This window comes from Primulina eburnea, chromosome 1 (genome assembly GCF_022965805.1).
Source record: "Primulina eburnea isolate SZY01 chromosome 1, ASM2296580v1, whole genome shotgun sequence".
NCBI lineage: Eukaryota > Viridiplantae > Streptophyta > Magnoliopsida > Lamiales > Gesneriaceae > Primulina > Primulina eburnea.
Genome location: NC_133101.1, coordinates 696,252 through 723,845, shown reverse-complemented (window position 1 = coordinate 723,845; position 27,594 = coordinate 696,252). Strand labels below are relative to the sequence as shown.

At 31.5% G+C, this 27,594-nt stretch overlaps 3 protein-coding genes and 1 long non-coding RNA gene across 5 annotated transcripts; 2 read left to right on the top strand and 2 right to left on the bottom strand.

The window, feature by feature from the left end:
- Positions 1–1,188: 1,188 nt before the first annotated feature.
- Positions 1,189–1,800, bottom strand: LOC140809860 (uncharacterized). Its single transcript, XR_012113188.1, has 2 exons — positions 1,595–1,800; positions 1,189–1,472 (listed from the first exon to the last, which is right to left on the bottom strand). It is a non-coding gene; the product is annotated as an uncharacterized lncRNA (long non-coding RNA).
- Positions 1,801–3,817: 2,017 nt separating this feature from the next.
- LOC140832114 (probable prolyl 4-hydroxylase 7) lies at positions 3,818–6,598 on the top strand. 2 transcript variants are annotated; one of them, XM_073196045.1, is made up of 8 exons: positions 3,818–4,045; positions 4,193–4,279; positions 4,358–4,415; positions 4,817–4,921; positions 5,195–5,252; positions 5,338–5,513; positions 5,603–5,663; positions 6,084–6,598. In XM_073196045.1, the coding sequence occupies exons 1-8, from the start codon at positions 3,981–3,983 to the stop codon at positions 6,389–6,391; spliced, it is 918 nt and encodes a 305-aa protein (XP_073052146.1). In that variant the 5' UTR covers positions 3,818–3,980; the 3' UTR covers positions 6,392–6,598. The 2 variants fall into 2 exon arrangements, with proteins under 2 accessions (XP_073052146.1, XP_073052078.1); XM_073195977.1 differs by having other exon boundaries at positions 3,819–4,045; positions 4,190–4,279.
- Positions 6,599–8,906: 2,308 nt separating this feature from the next.
- Positions 8,907–12,598, bottom strand: LOC140832046 (protein ENHANCED DISEASE RESISTANCE 2-like). Its single transcript, XM_073195860.1, has 9 exons — positions 11,940–12,598; positions 11,409–11,486; positions 10,933–11,292; positions 10,601–10,736; positions 10,157–10,319; positions 9,894–10,022; positions 9,594–9,788; positions 9,379–9,501; positions 8,907–9,292 (listed from the first exon to the last, which is right to left on the bottom strand). The coding sequence occupies exons 1-9, from the start codon at positions 12,124–12,126 to the stop codon at positions 9,200–9,202; spliced, it is 1,464 nt and encodes a 487-aa protein (XP_073051961.1). The 5' UTR covers positions 12,127–12,598; the 3' UTR covers positions 8,907–9,199.
- A 1,019-nt stretch (positions 12,599–13,617) lies between these two features.
- LOC140809851 (uncharacterized) lies at positions 13,618–14,887 on the top strand. Its single transcript, XM_073167610.1, has one exon. It carries the CDS (start codon positions 13,635–13,637, stop codon positions 14,472–14,474), a length of 840 nt encoding a protein of 279 aa, XP_073023711.1. The 5' UTR covers positions 13,618–13,634; the 3' UTR covers positions 14,475–14,887.
- The last annotated feature ends 12,707 nt before the right edge of the window (positions 14,888–27,594 follow it).

Here is a 27,594-nt window from a genome sequence, read left to right as displayed (position 1 = left end):
GTTGTTCTCATATGGTAAAAATATAGTAGCACTATTTTAGTAGATACGTATAGTATAATATATTAAATTTAAAATTGAAAAATAATATCACTAATTCACTACACACAATTAACTATATAATTACACATAACATGTATGTCTAATTATCTATCCTATAAATCCTCACGGTGATCAATTTTTGTCCATGAATTTCAATATATAAAAAAAAAAAAATTCTCCAACTACCATTGTAGGAGCACAATATTTTAATAAAGTATACCGTACATGCATGTAGGATCAGACTTTATACTTAAAATTATTGTTAATGCACGTATATAATGTATTTATGGTTATTGGAGGGAGAATTTGATATCGTACGACTATATAAATTATACACTTCGTTGTTTTGTAAATATTGTTCCATCTTTAAGAACTGTTTTTTTAAGCATGGAACTATCTGATCATATAAAATCATATCCAATATATGTATATGTGTGTATATTGTACGTCCACGTACCATACCCACCAATGAGGTGACATTATATATATATATATATATATATATATATATATATATATACCGTTTCATTACCATTTGGCATTTGCCAACACTTTTCCAAATGGTAATGAAATGACATGTAATAGCTATATATCTCCATATTTACCGTTTCATTACCATTTGGCATTTGCCAACACTTTTCCAAATGGTAATGAAATGACATGTAATAGCTATATATCTCCATATTTCCTTTTCAATTTCGTGGCCTAGGCTTACAAAAGGCTGTACTCTTTATTCTTAAACTATGTTCGACTAAAACAAACAAAACAAAACACGTAATTATACTTTAATAATGTTAAAAGCTACTTTGTTAAAAAATGGGTTTTCATAATTTGCGTCATAATTAAAAATGAACGAAGGTTTGCTATATATTTCCTATGCCATGCATAGTAAATTGAAGATTGTACATTGATTTTTATTCGTGTTCATACTTCATAGTTAATTCAACTTGAAAATATATGATATTTGTATATTTGAGAAAATATTTTTAAAAAAAATTCAAATATTGCATCCATGCATGCGTCTATGATCGACTTAAGAGTAATATTTATGTTATCATTTCATCTCACAAAATCCCAAATTTGAAAATCTCAAGTTTCACACTCAACTATACCAAACCCCTTCTCCAATCTAGAAAAAAACAATAAGGATTTGCAGTAATCATGTTTAATTTAATAGTGTCATGGTAGATGTGTGTAAAAATGTCCACACGAGAGCTTCTGCAAACCAGACACCCCAACTTCAATTAATTAAATGACATAAACATCTCTCAAAGGGATGGAGAGACGTGTTCAAACTGCATGTAAAAGCAAAATTAAAATCTCTCACACGTCAAACTCATCTCAATATTATTGTAATTGTAATAAAAAAAAAAAACATATGCAAGCCAAAGAATAAACTTCATATGCATCACCAGATCTGCTCCTATCTTCACCTTATCAAATAAAAAAAAGATCATAAATATACAATTAATACCAAAGTACTCTCACCTTTAATTTAGATATATAAGTTGAATTATATACATATATAAATATGGTCGAGAATTGAAGTACATACCTTATAAATTTTCCTGCAGTTGCCACATGGATCATCTGATGACCATCTCATGTGAGTGTGAGAAATCGGAGGCGGCTTAAGTCGAGGGGAGATGATGCTTAACGAAGAAAAACATCGAATCGAACTGCATTAGGCATCATCTCTCCTGCGACCAAAGTCCCCTGCAAACACTTTCCTTCATCTTCTTTATAAATCATGTAAATGACAAAAAATATATATAATGGGGTGGTATTTATGTTTTTTTTGGGTGTTAGCTTAAGCAGGTCGCAGTTGAGGAAGGTGGTAGCTTCGTTTAATTAATTAATTATTTGGAACTAATCAAATGTGGTCCTTAATAATTTGTACAGCTGGATATGTTAACTGGAATTCTTTCAATTGAAATTTATTTAGTATACGTCACGGTATTTGACGTCAGGTTTTGGGATTTCATTCGTCACGCTTTCTTATATTTCTGGTTTAATTTCACACGAATTAATGACTTTCGAGTAAAAAAATTATAAATAGGTTATGGAGATATACAGTCACTTTTCAATGCATGTATGCAAACCGCCTCGATTACTATTACTATTACTATTACTATTATTATAAATGAAAATAGCATGCATATATATATATATATAAGAGCATCTCCAAAACCACACCAAACACCATTTTGATGCAGATTTATTACTCCAATAGGGGCTGCGCAATTCCTCTGCGCCAAATTTGGCGCAAGGTCTTATTTTTTTTATTATTTAATTTTTAAAATTTTTTATTTGTATTTAATAAAATATAATAATTAATATATGTAAAATAAAAAAAAATGTTTCGAGAATATTTTTTTAGTGCAAGATTTGAAGTAAATGGGTTGGAGATGGATGTTGTATTTGGTGTGAAAATCGCACTATTTTAATGTAAAATTTGCACCAAAATAGATTTTGTGGTAGGAGATGGCATAAATAAACACTGAAATTAGGGTGAGTCTATGCTCCTCCTGGAGCTTTACTCTCGCATTTCATAAATTGACATATGTCTTTTTTTAAAAAAAAAAAACATCATAATAAACTTTAAAAATTACAAGAAATTTACGTTTACTAGAAAAAAAAAATTCTAACTCATCATTAATTTTATGAGTTATAGCCATCCAAAAAAATGGCATAGTTTCTTTCAAATTTTATAATTTGTTTATTTAAATTCAGAATTTTAAAATAAGATATTTTAAAATTAATAGTGATAATATATTTGTATTCATTAATACTACACAAAAATGCAAATTTATTTAATTTCAATTCTATTTAATTTTTTTGAGCAAAAATTTATGTAAGTTTTTGTGTTTATATATGTTTTACTTTCATTTTTAAAACAACATTTAATTTATTTAAAACATTCTTATTTGGAAAAAAAACTAATTTTTGAGTGCATCAGAAAAATAATTAATTATGTGGGGGGTCCAAAACTACTCTCCTCCATCCAAAAAAAAACTATCACTCCTAAAATATTCTCATTATTTTTAAACTTATCATCTTATTTTAAAGGAGTAAAAATTAATATTAATTTCTAAAATTATTTAAAATTTAGTTTTTGGTCATATAAGTTGCTTGCCATTTTGATCTTTTAACTAGTTGAATTCTATTTTCATTCATTTATCTTCATTTTTTTTGTAATTTAGTTATTTTTTTCATGATAGTATTGATATGACGTCACTCATTGCTGACATTTGTGTCATGTGTTGGTGACATGTCTAACATTATGCCAATATTATCACGGAAAATGTGCTAAAATTGTAAAACAAATGACTAAAATTGCATAACAAGCAAATATGGTGGACTCAAGCTAAAAATATAATTACTTAATGAACTAAATTCGCAAAGAAACCAAGATACCGGACGAATATTGCAATTTTCCTTTAGTTGTACAATCATAAGTTCAGTTCCTAGCAGTTTCACGCCTTTGAAATATATTTTTTAGCGAGTAAAAAATTCTCTTATTTTTTTTTGCTTTCAAACACTCTCTTATTTTGATTAACTATTTTCTGGATTATTCTGATTTTGATTGCACTAAACAGGATCACCTTTTTTAAATATGTTATTTATTTATTAAAGAACAGATAGAGGGTTATTTTTTATATTTTATTTTAAAATAATTAACAATACAATTCTGATATAACGATTGGGCCAATATAAAATGGGCCTTGCCTTTGCTGGAATCGATTAAGACCAATTACCATCCTAATTATTGTTAGTTTTAGCGAACAGTTTCCCAGTGAACCCGTTTACTGTGCAGTAATAGATTCATTAATCGGTCTTCGTGACGCAGTGCAGTCCACTTCGTTGAATTCCGTCATTCGACAGAAAATCCCATCAAGATTTCATTGCACACCGCGGAGAAAAGGGGCAGATTTGGATAGATGGTGATGGGCCTGAGGATTTTTCTATTAATTTCTCTGTGTTTTTTTGTTCATTCGTCTCATGGGTATGTTCTTTTTTTCTCGGGAAAAAGTATGTTTTGATTCCAAAAGAGATTTTTTGTCTCATGGGTCTCTTTGTAGAATTTAAATCGTGGCTGTTGGTTTTTGCCTTTTTGGTATACTTAGAACTGTTTTTGATTGGATTGCAGCAGCAAAGAGTCGGTGTTGAAATTGGTAACTGGTGCCTCATCATCCCCGTTGGATCCGACCCGGGTCACCCAAATCTCTTGGAGTCCCAGGTTTTTTCCGCTCAAAGACGTGTTTTTATATATGTTTTTTTTGTAATATATGATCATGGTTGTTTTGTTTTTCTACAGGGCTTTCGTATACCGAGGATTTTTGACCGATAAAGAGTGTGATCATCTCATTCTCCTGGTTAGCCTATTACTTCGTTTCTCGCACCTTTTATGCTTGTTGGGTACGTGGTTTGATGTGATTTATGGAAATTGTAAGAATTTGTGAGATGATGATGCACATGTATTGAAGAACGTGGAATGTGCTCGTACTATTGTTGTTTATTCCTTGCGTGTTTTCCCTCTATTATACTTGTGGAGTTGATCATTTTCCACAGATTTATATCTGTGTTTCTTGGAGGAGTACGAAAGAAATAAAGAGGTGATTTGCTCCGGCTTTTAAATGCTTTCGATCCGAGAATTTTAAGAATAGTTTGTGGCTTCTTTTTGTCGAATTTATTGTGAAATGGTGTTTGGAAAATGAAAAATTCATGACTTTGTAATAAAAGTGTTTTAAATAGTTTATAAAATTTCTGTGAACAGGCTAAAGATAAGCTAGAGAAGTCTATGGTAGCCGACAATGATTCTGGCAAGAGTATAGAGAGTGAAGTCCGGACGAGTTCTGGCATGTTTCTTGACAAGGGACAGGTAGTGAAATCTTGATTCACTTAACCTGATTCAAACAATTTTATATTGCATTGTTTCAAATTTTGAATCTTTTGACCTTCAGTAGTTTTAATGTATCTTTTTATTAGAGTTAGATCAGCGAGGAACATAGTTTTAGCATATGGAGTCTTGATTTTCTAAAACAACGAAGTAGTTTTAATGCTAAAATGTTGACATTAAGATTTGAGCTAAATAAAGATATTAATTATCTTCAGTGTTTAGCATGGTCATTTTATTCATTTTTCTACTTTCAAGGATGAAATAGTCGCCGGTGTTGAGACAAAACTTGCCGCATGGACTTTTCTCCCTCCAGGTACTCTGAAACAACCATGTTGAGGACCAGTTGTGTCATTATTCCAATCAATTCTTCTTACTGTTTGTATACATGTGTGATGTAGAGAATGGGGAGTCCATCCAGATATTGCATTATGAGCACGGCCAAAAGTATGAGCCACATTTTGATTATTTTCACGACAAGGCCAATCAAGAATTGGGCGGTCACCGAGTGGCAACTGTACTCATGTACTTGTCGAATGTGGAGAAGGGTGGGGAAACGGTTTTTCCTAATTCAGAGGTAAGTAATGCCATGCGTATTTACATGTGTACCTATACACTTAACATAGAAAAGCTCTATTCTTTGATAACATTATGTTGATTATGCAGGCAAAAGATAAACAAATAAAGGGTGATGATTGGTCTGACTGCGCTAAAGAAGGTTATGCAGGTATGCACAACTTCACAACGTACTATGCAAAATTGATCATCGGTGCCACGCCCTAGGTCAACATCTCCATGCAAACACGACTCCACATAGTGGCCTGCTTCAGATTCGTGTTCTATTAACAAAAATAATTAACCCAGTGTGTTGAAGTAAGTCTTATGACCTTCATGGAAACTTTCTAATTGACGTGAGACAAGTATATTAGATTAAGAAGACAAGAGTTTGATGAGCGATTTTCACATTATTGGTGGAATGCATCACTACACGACATCGTTGGGGCGAATCAAACAAAGACGAAACTGGAATGGACTTAGATAACTTTGATTCCTCTCTATTTACCTGTGGAGATGGAGTGTGGTTTTTCTTTTTTGTATTTCTTTAAAATGGATTTCTTAGACCGTTTTCCTGTTGTTCTATTAACAGTGAAACCAAGAAAGGGTGATGCCCTCTTATTTTTCAGCCTTCACCCTGATGCAAATACAGATCCATCTAGCTTGCACGGTAGCTGTCCTGTCATCGAAGGTGAGAAGTGGTCAGCTACGAAGTGGATTCATGTGAGGTCTTTCGATTCACCAGCTCGTTCAACAAATGGTGGTTGTGTTGATGAGAATCCAAATTGCACGGCATGGGCTCTTCGAGGGGAGTGCGAAAAAAATCCAAACTACATGATTGGCTCTAAAGAGGGTGCGGGTTATTGCAGGAAGAGCTGCAAAGTGTGCTCATCCAAGTAACTTATCATGGCCCTTTTCATTTAAAGTTGAGAGCAAAAGTTATAGGTGACCATAGTGTATAATCGAATGATGTTGTCATACTACCAAAATTGAACATATATAAAGGAAGTTGTGTGCGGTCAAGCAATTTACCATTGCTGTCTTTATTGTGACGTGATTTCTGGATGACAGATGAACATTAGAGTGTGCTTTTGATCGATTTGATTATCCGTTAATCGATTTTTTGGAGGTCGAATTACGAAAAAAATTATTATTTTTAATTATTGGAGTCTGTATTTAACTAAAATTGGATTAACTGGATTGATTTGTCATTGATATCAAACTAAATGACTAAATTTACAAAAAAAAAAAACAAAACAAAACAAAAAAACAGAAACAAATCCAAATGCTTGAATCCAAACTAAATTATCGGAATAACATTAATAAAGTATGTTTCTCACCAAATTTGAACCGTTCTATGATGAAAGCAAAGCAAAATATTCGACGTTGAACTTGTGAGAGTAGAACAATGAACAAGTCAACTTGTAGATGTATGTAAAACAGTCTTTTATTCAATTAATTATAATTTTATTTGGTCCTTTGTATTTATGCATTTGCTTAAATTTTTATTTGTTGAGATTATTATAGTCGTTAGTCAATGAGAAATGTGATTACGAAATTACTAGTAATAATAAAACACATTTTAATATCTAAATTAATTCTCGTTGATGAGCTCTCAAATAAAAAGTATATGTGTTTGAGCTAAAATAATTAAATAAAGCTCAATTAAATTATAAAAACCCAATTTAATTCTGAAGCCCAATTAAATAATACAAGTCCGTATTTGATCAATTCTTATCAATTCAAATTGACTGCAAGGCGGTGAAAAAAGGAGGAGATCGTGAGAGGAAAGAGATGGAGATCGTGGGATGAAAATAAAAAGACGTGAATAATGGGAGAGTGGGAGAACCGCATGACTGCTGGAAAGAAAAGGAGATCGGCAAACACAACTGAAGAGACACACACAACTCTACAGACAAATCTGCAAAAGCTCTCTGCTAAAATTCCAATATTCAAGCAATATTTTTTCAAGTTTTCCAGCATATTTCTAGCAATTTATGTCTTCTCGTTTTAGATTTCATCAACTCTATTTGTTATATTTTTATGTATTGTAAATTCCTACGGTTTATTGAAAATATAAACAATGTCAGGGGTTTATTTCTCAAATTCCAATAGTTTTCTTCATTTTGGCGTTATAGTTATTTTAGGAGATTAGAACCGACGGTCAAATTTAGAATTCACTTTCGTTTGTTTGTAGAAGTTAGATTTTTATCATTCGCAACACCAAATATCGTGTAAACAATAGGATACGCTCGTTCGAGACAAATATTCATATTGTCACAGATGTAGGGTGTGGAGAGAAATTCATTGTGATTGTGATATACATACCTTGTGAAAAATACGATTCTTGTTCGTACAAATCCAATAGGTGTATGATGGTGTCATATTTCACAAGGTAGCTAGATTCAATCGGTTGGTGGACTTGATTTTGGCGGAGTGTGACCGTGACAATGTGTACTATTGGGATCTGAGTGAGACAAAACAAGAGTTGTGATATTCTCTATTTGTGAATAATATGATTGTATATAAATCAAATCATAGGCCAATGATTGTCTTTGGAGTTGACAAATCGAATCTTTCTAAAAATTTCCTTTGCATGTCCAAAGCGAATCCCGGAGCTGAATCCCAACTGATCAAGACAGTGTTTGCAATTATTTCTACTTATTTTGAATTTTTTTTTAGATTATGCAAAAATGGGTGATAAGTAAAAATAGTGTGTATGAAAATAAAAATCTGACGTTAATACAAACTAAAATTTGAATATTTGGAAAAAATTGCTTACAATGTTAATTTAATAAAATGAAAACAGTATCCTTGACTTATAACATTTTAATTATCTAAATCTTGATAATTAACCTGTCAAAGACATATTTATATAATTACTATTAATTTTGAATATATTGTCATAAAATTTCGATAATATTTTAATACAAGCGTTTATTTTTAAAAATGATATTTTTATTTTTTATAAATTCAGTTTCCAATTTTTTTTTACATATTATTTGGTATATAACTAGATAATATGATTGTTTCAAAATTTATATAAGATTAATAAAAAACAAACGAAAAAATTTGTATAAATACAAAAAATACGTAAGAAATTTGGAAATTTAAAATATAAAAAAATGAAAAAAATATTGTTTTTAAAAATTAACTTTGTGATAAAATATGACTGAAATTTATAAATTTCAATAAAACTCTTATATATATCTTAAAATTTTAAAAACCTCCTAAAAATAATTATAAAAAAGGGCGTGAATGTGAAAAAAATATGGTAAAAATAATTGAGGACAATTATGAAATATGATAAAGTGTTTTAAGTATAAAAATGTCAAATTATAATTTAAAATTATGAACAAAAAAACATAAGAAAAAAATAACATCACAATCTTGCTTTGGCCAAAGCAAATTCGCATAACTAAAATCTAGAAAATACTTGCTAGAAGCTCTCCTAGACACTCCCGAACTCAGTTCGCAGAATTAATTTGGTTAAACAAAGCTTTTGATCGCCCATAATTATCATATCAGCCTCACTATCAGTGGGAATTTACATAAGGAAAATAGTTCGCTAACTCAGCTAAAAAATGGAACTTTATCGAGATTACACTCGGATTTCAACACCGTACAATTCAACAGAGTAATTAATCTGTTACGTGTAAGACGTCAGCACTCTTAAAATTCAAGAATTTTTTTTTTTGCTTTCTCGATTCATAGGCTAAGTTGGCTGTAGTTAGAGTAATCGATTTCTTTTAATCTTATACAGCATAGTATACACTCTGGCAAATCTTCTGCCTTGTTTCCCTGCATAAAGTTACACCGAGAATATGTTAAAAACCGGGCTTTTCTTTATGTAGCCCTGGTTAGGACACATTCTTATAAACATCTACCTGTATTGTGAGACCAAAATCAAAGATACAATGTTTAATTCTGTCTTGAAATGTTTCGAACCCTTTTCGAGCAATGTAACCGAATCTGTGAATATCTAAATCGATCTCCAAGTAGTTTTCTCCCTGCACAGGTTTTATCATAAAGCCATAGTAAAATATGAATCCCTACTAATGTATTCAGTGTTCAGAACTTTAAATGCTATCCGAAACTTTACCGAGTAAAATTCATGCTGAGGACGTGAGAGAACCGGCTTCTCGTTGTAAGCATGCATGAGTTTCCTCTCAGCCCCATTTAACTCAAGATCGTCAATATTCACAACCCCAGCCAAAATTTTTAATCTTTCCCTCACGGGGACAATCGTATCTATGGGAAAACCTTTGATCTTCTCAGTTTCATTATCGATTATCCTCTGATTTACAATAAGCACAAACAAATACTTAAGAAGACTATGAAAATCGATGAGCAAAAACAGAACAGAAATGGATGTAAAATATAGAGAAGGGCATCCTCTTACCCTGAAATTTTCTTGAAATGGAACCGGAAGGCATTTGGAATAATTTTCTAAAAGCTTGAAGTAGAAAACAACATTCATTCCTGGGCCGTCGTTCTCGTTTTGGAAGATTGTAGCGGTATAAAGTGGAATCTGAAGGGAAAATATGAGCAATAATAAAATGTCTTGGTGTTCAATTCTTGAGCAGATGGTTTCTGTCATACAGATATGTCCGTTGTTCAACCTATCCTCTCTTCTTCAATAACTCTAATGTATCCAAGTCATACCTGAAGGTTTACAACAAGAATAGGAGGGACTTCACCAGATGAATCAATGGCGGGAAGCTCCACAAATTGTGCTACGTGATTAATTTTGCGAGAAGATAAGAATAAATCTGCTCCAAAAGGAACATATGCGGCAAAACTCGAAGCAATCTCTTTCCTTTTATCCCTGTCAAAACACACACAGCGGAATTCATTTCGTTAAACTTGTATGTGTGTCAGAAAATGTGTACGCTGTTATTGGACAACAGTAATTGCCATTGATATCTAGTGTGGCTTGTCTTTGTGTTACAGCTACCAAGATGTAGTGTTTGGGGATGCTGCCATTTAAAAGATTTAAGTTGTAGTTTTATTACTAGCTAGTGGTAGCTATTGGTATAAATGCAAAAGCTTATTTTTGTCATTGAGAAATTCACATAAAAAAGGAACTAAAACATAGCATGCTCTTACTTATTATAGTTCCGTCCCCGGACTTTAAAGGTATTCGGATCGATCTGCGACCAAGACCCTGGCATTTTCTTCTCTAAAGAGGAACACATGATTTGTGAACCAGCTATTGGTCTTTGTATAATGGGCTTTGTGTTCGCTGAGATAGAAGACAGACAGAATCAATAAATCGATGGAACAAATGCTGAAATATAGCCATCTCCAGAAAAAGAAGAACTCGACACACATAATATCTCCCGATTCATTGTTATTTTCTTCTTTACTTTTCCAACTGAGGAGATCTAGTCATCATGATTCATGACATTGCACAGGAAATGAAAAGCCAAAACACTTACATATTATAGTATTCTCTTGTCCTTCTTTCCATTTGAAAGATGGAATAAGGGACAGTTTTTTCCTGGTAATTAGACCTCCCGAATTAGCCGATTTTATCTTTCCATCCAACGACTCATCACAAGCAAGACAAGGAAGCAATGTGTTTGACAGAAATCCGCAGCTATGCAAAGGTACCTTCTGATCTTTGTCAACAGTTTCATCAATGCATGGGACAGACGATTTTTCCAAACTAGATGGATCCTTCACCTCATTTTGAGAATCATCGTAATTCAGCTGAGAATCAGAACCAGAATTTTGCGTCACATAGTTCGAAAATCTTGGAGTAACACCAGTAGAGATAGATCCGGCTTGAGATACATCTGCACAAGATTAATCAAGTTCTATGATAGACGTGATGGATTTGCAAGTCATGGCTTCATAAAATAAGGAAATTTTCAGTCTTAAGTAATGGAAACTGGAAAATCGAAAGACTTACCATCTTGAACACTGTAAAATTCGTCTTCGCAATCGGAATCAATAACTGAGTCAGGATCAAACCATGAATCTGCATTTCCTTTTTAAGACCATCAAACAAAACTTTCAGTGCATTGACAAACCATTTCTAATTCTTACACATTATAGACGAATCCGATAATTCAATCATATCTTCAAATGTAGGCTAAGATCACTTTGAACCCACTTTAATTCACTCATGGAAACAAAATGGATGTCATTTGGGATATTTTTTTCCAGCAGGAGAGAAAACTTTCTATATATAATACATAACTTCATAAATAATTTTTTCTGCTGAACCAAAATGACTTGAACCGTGAGAACTCCAAACACTTCTGTGGAAAATCATGGAAACACGCAAATGTAACTAAAGTACATCTTTTCAGCTCCGACAGAGGAATCATTAACCCAAAAAAATTACTAAATCCCAACTTAAAACTGAAAAAAAAAAGACCAAATCAAGCTCAAAAAGACCGAACCAGCACAAGGGGGTAAAAGAAGTAAAAGTAGAAACCTTGGAATGCAGGATTACAGTAAGAAAGATCCGTTTGACTAGACGGTTCGACCCGATTATTCTGCTTGTTGGAAGGACAGTGGGTCGTCTTCTTCCTCCTTGCTCTTTGCATCCTCCGCTTCCTCTGCAAATCCAATTTGCTTCTCACCCCCACACACCCTTTGGGTTTCGATCCACATATCCCCATTCTTCCAACTTTACCAACAGATTAGGCAGAAAGATTTGCGAAAGTCTTCGATCAAGCTAAAAATGGAGTCTTTGTGCATTTATATTCACATACACGTAGTTAGGTGAAGCGGGTAAGGATTATCATTCAAGTACAATATAAAAATCAGGTGCCCAAGAAAAGGTGCCGTGGCTTAACTTCATTGAATTCAAGAACCCATCAAATTCATTTATTGACTCCAATTGTTCTCTGTTTTATTAAGAAAGGGAATCGCGACTCCGGATTGGTCAAAGAAAACTTTGTTGTGACTAGTGCGACTCGCGCACGAGCCTTTTCTGGTCGGAAATTTCCGCCACGAGTCGAGCGGAGATTGGGTCCCGTGGGACCTGAGCTGAGCCACGAGCCAGAGTTGAAACGCGTGGTGAGAACGAGGCGGCCAATGGCGGGCGGAGGGGGCGTCATTTTTGCGAGGAGTGACCTACACGACGGCGTTTTTGCCAGGTAATGCGCACCCAGTATGTGGATTTGTTGGTATAAAATATTAATGCGTGCGCCACCCGATATTTGTTCATATCAATCGACTCATTCCCTCCTAAACATGATAGGTTCGATTGAGATATTTATTAGGAAAAATTACATTTTTTTTAATTTCTAGAAAAAATTATATTGTTATTCTTATAATTTGTATTTTTGTCATTTTACCGTTTAATTCACAGCCATGACCCACTAATTTACATTTTTTTAACTTTTAATTTTTTATTCATTGAGTGCTGACGTAACACAAGAAAATTATAATGTGTCACCAAAAATTGCTAACGTGATGTCGAAAATTGCTAATGCATTTGATATTACATCCACACTAAGGTGAAAATAACCAAAATTGAAAGTAAGATGAAAATTAATGTGTTTAATATTGCTAATCGGTCGATAACATGATCCAACATAAAAAAATACGTAAATTCCATGACAAAAAATATAATTTTCACTTTTTATTATTGTTTTATGTTATGTGTAAATTAATTATATATCCTTTATTCATACATATATTTTATGTTTATATATCCGTGTAAGCTGATATCTGAAATAACTCGTAGTAAATTGCATGATTATCCTCTTTTTGTGATGTTAAGTTGGACTATTTGTGCTTGTGCAACCATTATATGTCTCCATGATTTTTTTCCTTTTTCTGTATATAATTGTTAAAGATGAGTCAATTCTTCTTTTGTTAGTAGCGTGTTTGTTTTCATTCTAGTATTTGAGTTCTCTTAGCCTTAGTATAAATAGGAGGTAGTTACTTTGTTGTAACTGGATTTTTCCAGAAACTTTTCCCAATTCAATGGAATGATCGGAAACTTCCCCACATTTGGTTTCTCATTTTCTCTTCTTTTCACTCGTGATTTCTGGTTTCAACATGGTATCAGAGCTAATAATTCCTTTTGATCTGCAGATCTGATTCATTCCTTCAATCGTGTTAACTTGATCGCACATTTTCGATCACTCTCTGTCAAATTTTTTTTTTCTTCGCTGCGATGGCTTCTGCTTCCGGAATTCTCCCAGCCGTGTTTGATATATCTAATCCGCTGTATATCCTTCCATCTGACACACCAGGTATCAACTTAATCTCTGAGCAATTGGTTGGAGGCGACAATTATGGAATTTGGAGTCGCGCCATGATTATAGCATTGCGAGCTAAGAACAAGTTAGCATTCATTGATGGGAGCTGTAGTAGACCTGACTTGAGCTCGAATACACTGCTGCAGTGGGAAAGGTGTAATGCTATAGTTCTGTCTTGGATCATGAATAGTGTTTCGAAGGAAATCTTCAGTGCAATTGTCTACTCTACAGATGCTATGGTAGTATGGGCGGATCTAAAGGAACGCTTTAACAAAATCAATGGTTCTAGAATTTTTTCTTTGCACCGAGAGATTGGGAAATTAACGCAAGGGCAAAACACTATATCCACTTATTATTCAAGCTTGCGCCGACTATGGGATGAGTACTCCTCACTCGTGGTTCTGCCTTCATGCTCTTGTGAGTCAGCCAAGAAATACTTAGAACATGATCAACAGCATAAGCTTCTCCAATTTCTCATGGGGCTAAATGAGAGTTATATGCACATCAGGAGTCAAATACTGATGATGAATCCTTTACCATCGGTTGGGCAAGCATTTGCCCTTATCTCCCAGGAAGAATCTAATAGAGGAATTCTCAGTACAGGCTCTATTCTTGGTGAAGATCCTAATGCAGCCTTTTATGCATCTCAAGACACAAAGAAGAAATATCCCTTGTATTGTGATTACTGTAACTGGACATACCAAAGCGAATTGCTACAAGTTAGTAGGCTATCCAGAAGGTCATCGTTTACATAGAATGCAGGGGAGAGGTTCTGGCTACAATACTAACAGAGACCTGTATCAAGACAAGGCCAAACCGAGAAAACATACAGCTAATATGACAATTTCGGAGAATGAAGAAGCAACTCCGAAATGTGTACCTCAGTTCAGCTTCACATCAGAGCAATATGCTGCTATCTTGAAAATGCTGGACAAGGAGTCTAGTCCTGCTGCCACTTTGCTCCCCTCCGCAAATATGGCAGGTATGTCTCATCCATCTCCTTGCTCAGATTGGATTGTTGATACAGGAGCTAATGACCACATGGTTGGAAGAAATGCTCACCTGTACAATGTTGTGTCCTGTGCTGGATCCAATGGGATTGTCCAACTGCCTAATGGTAATACGACTAGTGTTACACAAATAGGCTCAGTGAACATTACTCCCACAATTGCACTACATAATGTGCTATATGTGCCTAGCTTCCACTTTAAGCTATTATCAGTTTCCAAATTCACAAAAGACCATCATTATTTCATCACTTTTCATCCCACCTTCTGTATTTTTCAGGACCTATGCACAGGGAAGATAATGGGGACTGGTAAAGTGAAGAATGTCCTCTATCATTTAGATACTTCCTGTTTTGATTACAAAGATGTTAGTTCTCCTTCTTTTCCTCCAAGTTTTACTGATTCTCGTTGTAATACCTTAGTTGCAAACTCTGCTCCTTTAAATGAATATACTTGGCACCAACGGCTTGGTCATATTTCCTTATCAAGAATGAAATTGTTACCTTTTCTGTCACATGATTTCACATTTTCGCATTGTGATATATGTCCCCAATCAAAACAAACCAGGATTTGTTTTCCTCAAAATAAATCCACTGCCACCACACATCCATTCCAAATAATTCACATGGATTTATGGGGTCCTTTTCATTCTACAACTTACAATGGTGAAATATATTTTCTCACCATTGTGGACGATTTTACACGAGCTACTTGGGTTTATTTGATGCATTCCAAATTAGATACGCTTTCCATGATTAAAGCCTTCGTGGCTCTCATACGGACCCAGTTTTCCACATCCATTCAGGTCATTAGGACTGATAATGGCACTGAATTCTTCAACACCCAATGTACTACATTTCTTACCTCCTTGGGCATCATCCACCAAAGTTCCTGTGCTTACACACCCCAACAAAATGGGGTGGTTGAACGCAAACACAGACATATTTTGGACATTGCTAGGGCCCTTAAGTTTCAAGCTTCGATGCCTTCCAAATTTTGGGGTGATTGCATCCTTACTACTGTGCATTTGATCAACTGCATACCCACTCCTCTTCTATCCAACAAAACACCTTTTGAGCTGTTATTCCTTCGCTCCTCTTCCTACTCACACCTTCGCGTTTTTGGGTGTTTATGTTATGCCTCTATCCTTCCTCGAGGTCATAAATTTGCACCTCGGGCTACAAAATGCGTCTTTCTTGGTTACTCAAACACTCAAAAAGGGTACAAACTTCTTGATCTCACTAGTGATAAAATATTCACTTCTCGAGATGTTTTTTTTCATGAAGCAATTTTCCCTTTTTCTCAACAAGTATGTCCTAACCCAATCTTCCTTCCACACTCTTCTGTTGATAATCCTATTCCTGATGGTCCAGCTTCTCCTCATCGGTCCTCTTCTCATTCTGGTGCTAGTCCTTCCTCATTCATCCCATCATCAGTCCCTCAGCCTAGACATTCTTCTCGACTGACTCGACCATCTATTTGGACACGGGATTATGTCTGCTCTTCCATTCAATCACCCTCTGCTTCAATGCACTCTATTGCCAATTACATATCTTATTCTCATCTTTCTTCATCATTTCAAGCCTTTTTAACTTCCATTTCCCATATTAAAGAACCTAATACTTACCATGAAGCAGTTGGCGATCCTCGTTGGAAATCAGCTATGGATGCTGAAATTGCCGCATTAGAGGCAAATAATACTTGGGAACTTGTCTCTTTGCCTCCTAGAAAATCTGTTATTGGAAATAAATGGGTTTACAAAGTTAAGTATCACCCTAACGGGAGTGTGGACAGATTTAAGGCTCGACTTGTTGCAAAAGGGTACACTCAACTCCCTGGGATTGACTATCATGACACTTTCTCTCCTGTGGCTAAGATTGGCACGGTTCGCTGTCTTTTAAGCGTTGCTGCTATGATGAAGTGGCCCTTGTACCAAATGGATGTCACCAATGCCTTTTTACAAGGCGATCTTGAGGAAGAAATTTACATGGCTCTTCCACAAGGATTTGGAAATCAGGGGGAGAAATCTGTGTGTCGATTACTCAAATCCTTGTATGGGCTTAAACAAGCCTCAAGACAATGGAATGTAAAATTCGCATCCATTATGAAGGGTGCTGGTTTCAGTCAATCAAAACATGACCATTCATTATTTGTCAAGAAAGATGATTCGTTCATTACATTGCTACTGGTATATGTAGATGACATTGTCATTTCAGGAAATCATGAAGAATCAATTCAAGCGCTGAAAAGGCACCTGCATGTAGAAATTCATATCAAAGATTTAGGAGAATTGAAGTACTTTCTTGGAATAGAGGTGGCCCGTTCTAAGAGAGGAATCTGCCTAAACCAAAGAAAATATGCACTGGAATTGATATCTGATTCGGGACTATCAGGAGCCAAGGTTGTTGATACACCCATGGAACAATACTTGAGATTAACCACAAAGGAGTATGATGACAGTGCCAAACAAAGTGAATCTGTTGATGAAGTATTGAGTAATCCAGAAGAATATAGAAGATTAGTAGGAAGAATGTTGTACCTAACAATTACAAAGCCAGACATATGCTTTGATGTTCAAGCGTTGAGTCAATTCATGAGTAAACCCAAGAAATCTCACATGGATGCAGCCATCAGAGTTTTAAAATATTTGAAAGGAGCACCAGAACTAGGAATTCTTTTGTCATCGGAAAAATCATTCATGCTTGATGCCTACTGTGATTCCGATTGGGCAACCTGTCCAATGAGTAGAAAATCTGTTACAGGATATTGCATAAAATTTGGGGAGTCCTTAGTGTCATGGAAAACAAAGAAACAAACTACTATATCTAGATCCTCAGCGGAAGCGGAATACAGATCCATGGCTGCAACAACATGCGAGGTTATGTGGGTCGTTGGCATATTAAAAGATATGGGAGTGCAGCTTGATCTTCCAGTAACACTTCACTGTGATAACAAGGCAGCAATGCAAATTGCCGCAAATCCACTATACCATGAAAGGACAAAACATATAGAAATAGATTGTCATTTGGTAAGAGAAAAGATTCAAGAAAAACTCATAAAGACAAGTTACGTTTCGACAAATGAGCAAGTGGCGGATTTTTTTACAAAAGCTATAGGAAGAGGCCAACACTGCTATTTATTATCCAAGCTTGGCATGTTAATATATATCAAGCTTGAGGGGGAGTGTTAAAGATGCGTCAATTCTTCTTTTGTTAGTAGCGTGTTTGTTTTCATTCTAGTATTTGAGTTCTCTTAGCCTTAGTATAAATAGGAGGTAGTTACTTTGTTGTAACTGGATTTTTCCATAAACTTTTCCCAATTCAATGGAATGATCGGAAACTTCCCCACATTTGGTTTCTCATTTTCTCTTCTTTTCACTCGTGATTTCTGGTTTCAACAATGATCTTAGTTAATATTTAAAGTCCACTATCATCTTATAGATTCCTCCAATATTTAAAGTCTTCTATCATTTTCTCATCAAAATAGATTTGTTTATCAAAGCTACGACTCTGAAATCAATTTACTTTACAGTCGAATCGAGTCGAGTGAGCTCGGGTCAAATCCTTTGATGAATATCATGAGTTTTGCGACGACCATAGTAGTCATCAACTTTGCCCTTCGATGAATATATTTTTTGTCCCACGCCCCATTTATGGTCCTGTCACGGAATTAGGCTTTAACATTTAATCTTTTTGACTGGTTATATGTTTTTATTAAAAAGAGAAACATTGTCAATCGAAACAATTTTTTTAGGTGTGTATATGGATAACTTCTTTGGGAAATCTTCTTGTGCTCGATTCTTTGAGTATCGTTGCAGACTCCTCTCCCCTTTAGTCTTTATTAATCTACTTACATATAAATATACCACTTCCAATTGTGAATTTCCCTATATGTCCTTTTTTATCTAACTTAGCAAATTATATTCTTATGTGGTTTAAGTTGTAATTTCTTTGTTTATCTTAAATAACTATAACTATCTACTCATTATTTTATTTTATTTTAAATATAAATATATCACTTCTAATTGCGAATTTTTCTATATGTCCTTCTTTATCTAGCTTAGCAAGTTGTGTTCTTATATGGGTTAATTTGTAATTTACTTGCTTGTCTTAAATAATTATAACTAATTACTTATTATTAATATATGAGCATTAATATTCATTGAAAATATTGAATTCATTCCTATTTTTTTCGTCTTGCGGTTCTACATGGCTTTTTCTTGTTATTTTTTTCAGAGTTCGGTTAATTCTTGTCACTTTTCACAAAATTTAAAGATTATATCTTGGTCTCTAAAGATTTATTTTGATGGTTATTTTGAGCTCTTCTATCCAATCTATATAGTGTATATGTATTTTATTTTTATTACATTATTTTGTTTAATGCATTGGTTCTTTTAGTGTTTCATTTTATTTTAGTGATTATCTATTTTCCTCCCTCTATGAGTTTTTTAACTTAATTATTTGATGTTACGTTAGTTTATTTGATTTAATTAGTTTAATTTATCGACAGTTCGTGTTTTGTTACCATTTTTTTCTTTCGTATTTTTTACAGTTCGGTTAATCTATATAATAAATTTATCATCTTTCACAAAATAATGAGATTATATTAGTTTCCAATGATCTATTTTGAAAGTAATTTTAAGTTCTCCTCTTCCGAATTATTTTTTTTCACAGTTCGGTTATTTCTTGTCGCTTTTCACAAAATTTGAAGATTATATCTTGGTCTCTAAGGATGTATTTTTATGGTTATTTTGAGCTCCCATATCCAAACTATATAGTGTATATTTATTTTACTTTTATTACATTAATTTGTTTAATTCATTGGATCTTTTAGTGATTATCTATTTTCCTCCTTCTATTAGTTTTTTTTAACTTAATTATTTGATGTTACGTTAGTTTAATTTCTTTGATTTAATTTATCGATGGTTCGTGTGTTGTTATCATTTCTTTTCCTTCATCTTTTTTACAGTTCGGTTAATCTATTTAATAAATTTATCATCTTTCACAAAATTATGAGATTATATTAGTTTCCGATGATTTATTTTGATAGTCATTTTAAATTCTCGTCTTCCGAATTATATATTAGTTTATATTTATTTTAGTTTTGTTACATCAAGAACTTTTAACCTCATTTTTAAATTTCAAAATTGTTCATGTTGCTAAATATTATTCATGTACCACACCACATTAATTAAGTCATGATTACTAATAATTTTTATAATAATGATAATAATAATAATAATAATAATAAAATTATTATTATTATTATTATTATTATTATTATTATTATTATTATTATTATTATTATTATTGCAACTCAACGGAGCATATGTGTGGGTAAATGATTGTCGTTATCACCTCTACTCAAAATTTGTCATGATGAAATAGTTGAGGTAATGTGTGGTTAGGATAGTATATTGGTTTGCTTTCGGATGAAATCATTTGATTTGTGATGAGGTATAACTCGATTAATATTACTATAATTTAACTAAATTAATAACGTGTTGTAAATTATTTGAGAAAAACATATTTAAGGATTGTGATTGAAAATGATAATAACCTTATTTTATTATTTGGTTGAATTAACATAAATATTACAAAATACCTTAATATTACACTTTATTTTATTAAATTATGATATTTAATTAATATATCAATATATATCTCAAACTTATGCTTTTCTACAAGTTTTATTAAAATCATGTCAGTAAATATCATTTATCTTATCATATTTTTCCAATGAAAATAAACATTGAGTTCATGTAGATTCTATATGATTTTTTGCAAAAAAAAAATTATATTTTATTTACAGTATAATTTGATTAGTTTGATCTATTTCAACTTTATTCATATAAATAAAAAGTAATGATAAATTAAAAAGAATGAAAATTACTTTCTAATTTTTAACTAAATTTATGATATAATCCTGATAATTTTTTTAATTAATATAATCATTATAATAAATATGAATTATATTGATAATTTATTATCATTTGTTATATATTACAATTTTACATATGATATTTTTTAACTGAGTATTACATATTATTTTATATATGTGTTTTACTACACATATTTATTTGAGTGATATTATGTTTAAAAAATTTATTTCACTGAAATTATTAATCACCAATATTAATTTGTAAATGATTGATTCTGATATATAATTAATTATCTATAATATGTATTTAAAAAAACATAAAAAATTAAATAAAATCCACAAGGGGTTAAAAGTTAGCAAAAGCACAAGTGATATTTAACTTAGGACAAAAACTTGTATGAGACGGTCTCACGAGTCGTATTTTGTGAGACAGATCTCTATTTGGGTCATCTATGAAAAAGTATTACTTTTTAAGCTAAGAATACTAATTTTTATTGTGAATATGGGTATGGTTGACCCATCTCACAGATAATTAAGATCCGTGAGACGGTCTCACATAAGACATACTCTTAACTTAGTAACAAGTTTTAACGGTTTTATTTTAACATTATTATGACAATTTAGTAAATTAAGATAATTTTATTTGAAATTTGTATGTATTCTATTTAAGTACATTGTGGTTTTGATTTTGGTAAAATTCACTATTCTATTAATTTTATTTTTATTGTTTTTCATTTTGAATGATATTTGGATTTAAAAGAGCTGTCATTATGTTATAATCATGCGCATTGAAAAATATCATATAAATAAGTGAATATATATGATTTATTGTCATAATGTATTGTTTTTTGATGTATTTAGATTGATAAATACTAATAAACAAAATTTTATTCAAACGATTTTAAATATTATCTAATTCTCGTGATTATATTTTTCATTATTAGTCACCCACGTGCATCGCACGTATTCGTTCCTAGTTAAGACAAAATAGTTGACATGATCAAAGAAATTCTGATAATGTATAAATTTTTTTCCTTACATTATGGATATGATAATTCATATTTTTTTCGATTTTAGTCATTTTTCATCAGAACATTTATGTGACACCGAAAAATGATGACATGACGATGGAAATTGACGATAGAACTATGTTTATTACAAATCATCGCCGATTAATTATCTGGCTGTGATTTCTAGTATTGGCTGCTTTGGGATTTTTTTGGGGGTATATTGTCACTTTTGAGTTCAAAATTCTATTTTTTTTCTTGCATTAAAAAAGCAAAATAGATTCACTTGGGGACCATATAACATTGTTGTTGCCACTTGCATTTGGCAACATATTAATTATGTTTAACTTGTCATTCTTTATAAAGACAAGGAATTTCAGCTCATTTATTGTAGGCCATGAGTCGGATGAAATATTTCAAGTTCAAATTAATATAAGCATTTTAGATAGAAGAGGCTTTAGTATTTGTTCGTCGTTCCATTATTTCTAACAGAGACAATGTGGAATCATAACATAACACTACTCCCTTGAAAATCTATATATAAGCTTATAAGACAATTTTTACATACCAAATCTTAAACATCTTGGAAGACGTAATAATAATGATTTCAAATTATAGGTATCCTATGCAATCAACGGATGAAGTATGTTAAAAATAACAGATCGATTTTTTACGTTCAATCTGTTAATAATATTTTACACTAACGTGCAATATTTTCTCCTATGACTCTGTGAAATTTTAGTCTTTCGATTGCAACACGCGACATCAATTTTCTTTGAAATGCGAAGCTCACGTGATCAATGATATTGAGATATACAGAGAATTAATCAAGACATAACTCATTTTAGTACAGGCAATAACATCGAATGGTCCTTTCTTTATGAAAAGAGTAGGATTTATTTACTAAATAGGAAGGTAGCGAGGTCCATAAGTTAGGCGTATAAAAATGCACACGCCAACCTAATTAAAGGGCAAGTCTTGTGTGGGCCAATCAATGTGTAAAGCAATTGGGAGACTCTCCACTTTATCCGTTAACGAGAACTTAAATATGTGGGCAATGTTTCACTTCATTTCAACGAGTAAAATCTTGCCACACATATAATTTTATAAAAAAAAGTGGGGCCTATATATTCATGGACAAATATTGGTTATCCATCTTATCATGGGAGCAATACCCACATGGATGGTATGAAATAAACCCACTTTATCAGTACTATGCTATCCTCCTCACTCGGATTGGACCCTGACTTTATATTAATTTAAGGGGTTAATATAATTTAAAATATACAAACGAGGGAAATTCATGTTTATTTATAAATAAAGTGGCGTGCGAGTAATAAGAAAATTGACGTGTAGATAACAGCACTCTTTAACTATTGTAGATTGTTAATTATTCGTGTTAAATGTTACTCTTTTATCTATACTAATATAAATATATGAATTGAATTGTGAATTTACATAAATATCTTTACTTTCATTTAATATTAATCATTAATATACATTTTCATATTAATCATTAATACATATTTTCTTTTTCTTTTTCTATTTCATAAAATTAAAATTAATTAATTAAAATCTAACTATATCTATACTATACTAATATAAATATGTGAATTGAATACATGTTTTCTTTTTCATTTTCTATTTCATAAAATTATACTAATATAAATATATGAATTGAATTGTGAATTTACATAAATATCCTTACTTTCGTTTAATATTAATCATTAATATACATTTTCATATTAATAATTAATACATATTTTCTTTTTCTTTTTCTATTTCATAAAATTAAAATTAATTAATTAAAATCTATCTATATCTATACTATACTAATATAAATATGTGAATTGAATACATGTTTCCTTTTTCATTTTCTATTTCATAAAATTAAAATTAATTAATTAAAATTAAATTAATCTATCTATCTATACTAATCTATACTAATATCTATATATGAATGTGAATTGTGATTACATTGACATCAAATTCACACAAAATCACTTTATTTTTTTATATTACAATTTGTCATATTAATGGTGTTATTTAAGTCATTTTTATTTTAGTTTAATAAGATCATTAATAGTGTATTTAACTCAATCAAACTAACTATTATTTTAATTTACTTTAAATTTATACATTGCCGTCAGATAATAATAAGAAGACAAAAGAGATGAGTCGGATTGAATAAAAATAAAGTATTAATAAATATTAAGGTCATACAAAATTTCTTTCTCTCATTTAGAATAAAAATATTTTCAGACTCCTCATGTGTCAATAGAAATATACGATTGAGAGAAATATTTTTCTGTAATAGATTTCAAACACTGTTTTTAAGTTATTTAGTCAATTTTTTTATAAATGCTGCTAAATAAATATTACTAAATAATATGCTCTATTTGATCATTTTTTGTTCTTGCAATGAGAGGTGTTTTTTTACCCTAGCGTTAACATGTTTGATTGTTATATGTCATTTGTATTGATCATGTAATTGTGTTTGGATTGTTTTTGTTATTTGTTTGTTGGCACAAAAAAAGAGAAAACAAAATCAAATATCCAACAAAAATGATTATTTTTCAATTTTTAATTATTAAGATATTTTGTTATTTTTTAAACACATAATGCATGTTTTCTGTTTGCTTAGATTACTTAGTTTAAAGTGACTTAGAAAATATTAAAAAATTGAAATATTTCTTCGTTTTTACCTTATGTCTCAGAATATCAAGAGATAATATCTTTTATTTATTGGGACAAATATATTTCCAAACTTCTGTATATAAATCAATATTTAAATTTTTTACGACATTATTATATTATCTAATCAATTTTTTTACTTAGATTGATAGAAGGCATTTTAATTTGAGTTTTTATGTTCTTGTTTATATTATTTTTGTAATATTATTTATTATGAAAATAATAGGTGAACTACAAAAATTGGTAGGTCTAAGAGTCCTCTGGTAAACGACAAATATGGATAAATTATTAAAATATATAATATCCAGTAGATTTTTGGCATGCGATTTTGTTCTAATTCAATGATTATGCATGATTCTAAATTTTAATTATATCACAAGTTAACGCATGTTTTGTTGTTGCTACATATATTTTGTCAATAGTCTAATATTTTTCTATGGTTTAAGAAAAATTGTGTGACTTTGTATTATATTTTTACAGCTGCTTTTCTAAATGGTTTTATTATGATTTCAAGGCACCATTTTTCATTTGTGTTTTTTAAAGAAGTGGAATGAATATCTATAAAACGATGACATTAATAAGACGTCTTCTATTTATTTAAAAAAAATATTGGAAAATTTATACAAATTGTAAATAATATGGGTTAATATTTAATTTGAGAGTGATTTATGCTTTTTATTGCTCGTATATACTTCAATTTCTTTGTTATTGTACTAAATAAATTATTTTTGAACTTTGAGTTATCATTTTTTTCTTATCGAGATTGTTTGTGTTATGATTTTTTTATTCGTTTTGGTTAGTATTGTTGGCGGTAATTGATTTTTCTGATATTATATGATGTGTCTTGTTGTTTATATAAAAATAAGTATGAGTGTACACCAATCAAACCACGTATTTTGGGTCTTCTGTTCTATGAAGAGAATAATAAATGGTTTCTGTGAATTATATAATTTCTTGGTTTTTCATATATATAGTCTACGAAATGCGTCAAATTTTGAACAAAAAAGTTTCAACAAACATAGTGGATGGGAAAAAAAGACATGTTAAATAAAAAAATATGTTGTGTATTACTATGTTGGGTGCGATAATTGTCCCTGTTTGGTAGAGCGGTCGAACCGTGATGCTTGAGGTGCTGTGCAGTTTAACAGATTTGAGTTGCACAATTACTACTAGCTATAGTTTTTGGTAAAGCGACAAACGCTCAGTCTTACAATTGGTATCAGAGCCAAGGTCACGGGTTCGATTCTCATTGATTACAAGGAGTGCAATTATAGGAGGAAGATTGTTGGGTGGAATAATTGTCCCTACTTGGTTGAGCGGCCGAACCGTGGTGCTTGAGCTGTTGCGCGGTTTAAAAGATTTGAGTTGCACAATTACTACTAGCTATAACTTTTGGTAAAACGGCAAGTGATCAGTCCTACATACTATGTCCTAATTTCTGTATGATATAATTCAATCACATTTTTTTATAGATATTTGAAATTTGGTTCAACTAAGTAACATTAAACATATACATATATATTAAATCATATTTAAAGCAAAATTTTAATATCAAGAATGATTCAGATTTAAATTTCAACGAAGCACAATGAAGAAGAAATTGAAGAATTGTATGTGTGCATTAAATATTATATAATGATTATGTTGCTACTTCATGGTTGTGCGACATATAAATGTCAATATTTTTCAATAAAATAGTTTTTCAAAAAGAAAAAATTCTTCATTCAGAAAAAAAAATACATGAAAAACAAATTGTACATAATTTTCATTCTATTTATAATGGTATGAGAACAATTCTAAAGCTTTGTTGACACAATATAACAGATGAATTATGTGCATTTTATTGAGACATCGAGCCAGTTTCACTTTATTTCCTCCAATATTATCTCGATATATTTCGAGGTGATACGAGATTGTTTTTGTCTCTTTTTTAAGTCAAAGTGTCTAACCAGCTAATTCATAACATATATGATGTAGCATAGAAAACTCCTTGTCAAGTAAATTCACTAATTAGCCAAATATTGAAATTCAAATAAAATTCTACAATATTTCATCAAATTAATTTTGACTATCGTAAAATGCTCATGAAATCTAAATGGTTACATTATTAGATGAGATATTGAATAAAACAAATACTTTGACATATATTAGAATGATATCTCATATGCATATCTTAATTACATTATTCGTATCTATTCTCAAGATTTTTAAAATACAATAAATAATTTTGTATGTCGTTCTATAAGATAAAATATTATAAAACAAAATATAAACTCGCTAGAAGAAAATTTGTTTTGTTTCAATGAATAATATAATATTATGTTATAAACGCAACAAATGAGATTGAAACTATATCATCCTCATGACATGATGCACGCAATCATTATTGCAAAGCTTCCAAAAAATGACGATCAAAGATGATTTTCTTGAATTGTGTCAAATTAAATGAGGACACAATTCTAAGATATAGTCATTTGAAGAGATTTCAAGTAATTTTTCTCACAGTGATTGAGAAATAGTTGTTGAAAATTTATTAATCTTATAGCTATAGACGATCAGATATTTGCTGAGCATACCAAAATAGTTATATGCATATAACAAACATAACAAACTACGACAAAGACAGGGGCGGATCCACTGTAGGGCCGGAGGGGGCCACGGCCCCCTTGAATTTTTTAATTTTTTTTTACTATGTAAGATATATTTTATTATTTAGTATATATATTATTTGACCCATAAAAATTTTAAGTATCTATAATTAGTCTAATGGTTAAAGACTTTCGAGGTTTACACATATGGTCCATGTTTAATTCTTTTTATACGCTGTTTTTTGACATTGTTCTGCAATTTTTTTTGAAAACCTAAATAACGGGCTTTTACAAAGTCCCAACTTAAAACCTTTATAGTTGGTTAATACAAACATAATCAAGAAAGCCATTTGAAATAATAACCTTTTGCAAAACATCTGCTATATTGTCGACTGTCGAGTGAAATATTGTGGGACGCGAGTTCGGAGACACATCAGAAGGAAAGACAAGGATTCTTGGAATTTTTTCTACGTTCAGGAATTGAGGTAGACCGGCCCCCCAAACATATCATTCTGGATCCGCCCCTGGACAAAGAGTTGTTGAGTTGTCAAAATCAACCAAGAAGCATATTGGAAAGTGTGTCAAGTGGATAAGATAATTTCTCTGATTCATATACCGTCTATGATCATGATTTTTTATGGCTTAGTTTGTTTCATTTGATAAATGTTATTAACCATGTTTTAATTCATTTAAATATTA